General features: G+C 36.8%; 2 protein-coding genes across 2 annotated transcripts in view; both read left to right on the top strand.

Annotated features, from left to right (window-relative positions):
- Positions 1–3,162, top strand: part of LOC119585888 (endoplasmin-like) — a gene marked incomplete in the record, with an annotated part of 50,039 nt that overhangs the window by 8,622 nt on the left and 38,255 nt on the right.
- Positions 1–3,162, top strand: part of LOC119585889 (endoplasmin-like) — a 14,142-nt gene that overhangs the window by 6,640 nt on the left and 4,340 nt on the right. The window contains 5 exon segments of the mRNA XM_037934619.1: positions 176–302; positions 429–657; positions 759–958; positions 1,082–1,125; positions 1,128–1,252. Coding sequence (XP_037790547.1) covers positions 176–302; positions 429–657; positions 759–958; positions 1,082–1,125; positions 1,128–1,252 — 725 coding nt within the window.

Raw genomic sequence — 3,162 nt, 5'->3', positions numbered from 1 at the left:
CAAGGTAGTGTACATAATTGAGACTGGAATAAGACTTGTTCTGTTAACATTTTTAATGCCATAATGTAACTGGAATGTATAGGTAATTAAAGGTTAGGTGGGATTATAAACTACATGTTTACTCCTTAGTATTAGGTGAAGACTTCAGAAGTACTTAAGTGAATATTTTTTTTATAGGTTGAAGAGGATGAAGAAGGTAAAGTGGAGGAAGAGAGTGAAGAGAAGCCCAAGACGAAGAAAGTCTCAAAAACCACTTGGGACTGGAATCTTGTGAATGATGCGAAGCCCATTTGGACAAGGAAGTAAGTTTCTTAATGTACCAAAGTAGCTAAGCATGTTAAACCTATTGGTAGTTATAGCCATAAATTTGATTTCATTATCATATGGTAGAATCGAAGTCAAGCTAAGAATTAATTTTGTTCCCCTAGACCTTCAGAGATTGAAGATGAAGAGTATAATGAATTTTACAAGAGCTTGAGCAAGGATACCAAAGATCCTTTGGCAAAGACTCACTTTGTGGCAGAAGGCGAGGTGACCTTCAAATCCCTATTGTTTGTCCCTGAAGTTCAGCCCTCTGAATCCTTCAACAAGTATGGAACCAAGACTGACAACATCAAGCTATATGTTCGTCGTGTGTTCATCACTGATGATTTCCAGGTATGATGAAAAGATTAATGCATGAACTTGATATTCTTTGAACACTATTTTATAAACTTCCTGTCAAAGAGGTATATCTAATAAACCTTTTTTTCTTTTAGGACATGATGCCTAATTACCTGAGTTTCATCCATGGTGTGGTCGACTCTGATGACCTCCCTCTTAATGTATCAAGAGAAACCCTTCAGCAGCATAAACTCCTCAAGGTCATTAAGAAGAAGCTTGTGCGCAAGACACTCGACATGCTGAAGAAGATGGAGCCAGAGGAATACGAGAAGTTCTGGAAGGAGTATTCCACAAAGTAAGCCATTAAATTCCATCATGTCTGCTATTGAATAATTTGTATTGCACTTACGGTAACTTGCAATCCTTTTAAACAATAGTTGAAAATGAAAAGTTGGATGACATTTTTATTTATTTTCAGCATTAAGCTTGGTGTTATTGAAGACTCTGCAAACCGTACCCGCCTGGCAAACTACTGAAATTCTTGTCATCTGCAAGCAAGGATAAGGCTTCTTCCCTGGCTGAGTATGTTGAACGTATGAATGAGAAGCAAGAGCACATCTATTACATGGCAGGATCCAGTCAGAGTGAGGTGAGTGCCAGTGTGAATAATAGCTAGAAATTATTTTAAAGGGAAGTTGAATGGGATCCTTGTATCAAAACATGTTCTTCTGTGCAGTACACTTTAATTCAGGTCGAGAATCCATTGTTAGCGTCTCCTCAGAAGGCTTTTAATGAGGAATCCTTACGGAGCCATAGATGAGTATGGCATCATGCCATCCTGAATTAGGGCAAACAGTTCAGAATGTAGCCAAAGAAGGCCTTAACCATCAATGAATGGGAGCCCGACAGAACTTGAAGGGACCAAGAAGCATTGTGGAGCCTTGACCAATGCTTAGTGAAGGCTCTGAAGGATGACGTAAGTTATGGGATTTTTCAGATTTGATAATGGATACCTGAAATCAAACATTATCTAATCATGTGCAATTTGAAACTTGTATTGTAGGCAATTCATTCAATGCCGTTTTGTTTAGTACTACCTAAGAAAGGTTCACTGTAGTACAGTTTGGGGATAAAGCATGTGTAATGTATTAAATGCATTCCCAGTTCACATTGTTCTCACTTAATGACTTATTGTATTGGCCTAATCCAGATGTAGGTTGAGTATTGTCAAGAATTCTTGCAGTGAATGTAGTTCTCATGCTTTGAGTCTCCTAAATGTGCATTATACAATACATCTAATGTTACTGACATCAATGTGTTAGTGAGGATGTTTTACTAGCTTTTGATACATTTGCATTCAGAAACCTCACTGAACACTAGGTGTTGGATATTAGAATCTGTGAAAATTCATTACACAACCCAGGTTTATACATACAGTAGAAAGTACTTAAGGGTTTTGGGTTATAAATAATTAAATGAATGGAAAATTACGAATTGTTCTCTTTAATCAGATCTTATAACCTAGGTATTAAAGGCAGTATTTCGAGCGTTTATAACAGATTCTGCATGTGAACTAGTTTCTAAGCATTTTGGTGAAGGCACTTGAGCGCTGGCATATCAAACAAATGTCACACAGAAATCTCAGATCTCACAGGGAGTTAAGTGATTTTTTCATGGACTTGTAGACTTTTCCGTGTTCAATCAAAATTGTTTTAACCGTTTCACATTGCATGTCCAGAGTACTGGGACCTTTTGGTTGATACACCACCTTGAATTTTTATTAAGAAGGTAAGATGCTGAAGGATTTTTGGATACCATGGTTTGTGGTTTGTGGAGCGTTGAGGTTTACTAAAAAATGCAAAGCAAAGTCCATTGTGTGTGTGACTAGATTTCTTTCTAGATCATGAAGCTGAAGTTGAGAGAGGCTGTTGGAAACACCATGTGCCCTTGTTGCTTCCAAATTTGGTTGGACAGGAAACATGCAACGTATTGTAACCTCGCAGACGCATTCCAAGGCAAATGATGTGCAGAGGGAGTAAGTAGAAAGTTTTTCACATTGGGGAAAACTTGATTATTTTTTTTATGAATCTTGCTTTTTTTTTAGTCTAGATTTTTATGAAGTTTCAAATATCTTTATTGAAAGGTATCTACTAGTAACTCATGGAATTATTATTGTTTTTATGCATGTTAATTTGCATAACTTGAAGAGGCATTGTGCCTATGCATAGATACAATTACTTAAGATTTATACCTCTTAATCCTTATTTGAACTTGTTTAGACTGTTATGAGAAGGTACAGTTTTATTGGCAGTATTGGTTTGTAAGTGTTCAACTTTGAGTTTGGTGCTGTGCAGTGTTGCATGAATAAGCAAGCATATAGTTTTACAGTGCAATTTGAAGTAACTATCATTTTGCCAGACTCCTTTCCCCATCTCAAATTCATTCAGAAGCTACATTTTCAATTAAAATGTTCATTAATTCTTCCAGGAAGTTTGTTTTAAAGTTGGTTTACAGATGCTGATCTTGAATCTTTTTCCACTTAATTCCCCCCCCCCCCCC

This window comes from Penaeus monodon, chromosome 20, assembly GCF_015228065.2.
Source record: "Penaeus monodon isolate SGIC_2016 chromosome 20, NSTDA_Pmon_1, whole genome shotgun sequence".
NCBI classification, from domain to species: Eukaryota; Metazoa; Arthropoda; class Malacostraca; order Decapoda; family Penaeidae; genus Penaeus; species Penaeus monodon.
This window is presented reverse-complemented; position numbering and strand designations above follow the sequence as displayed.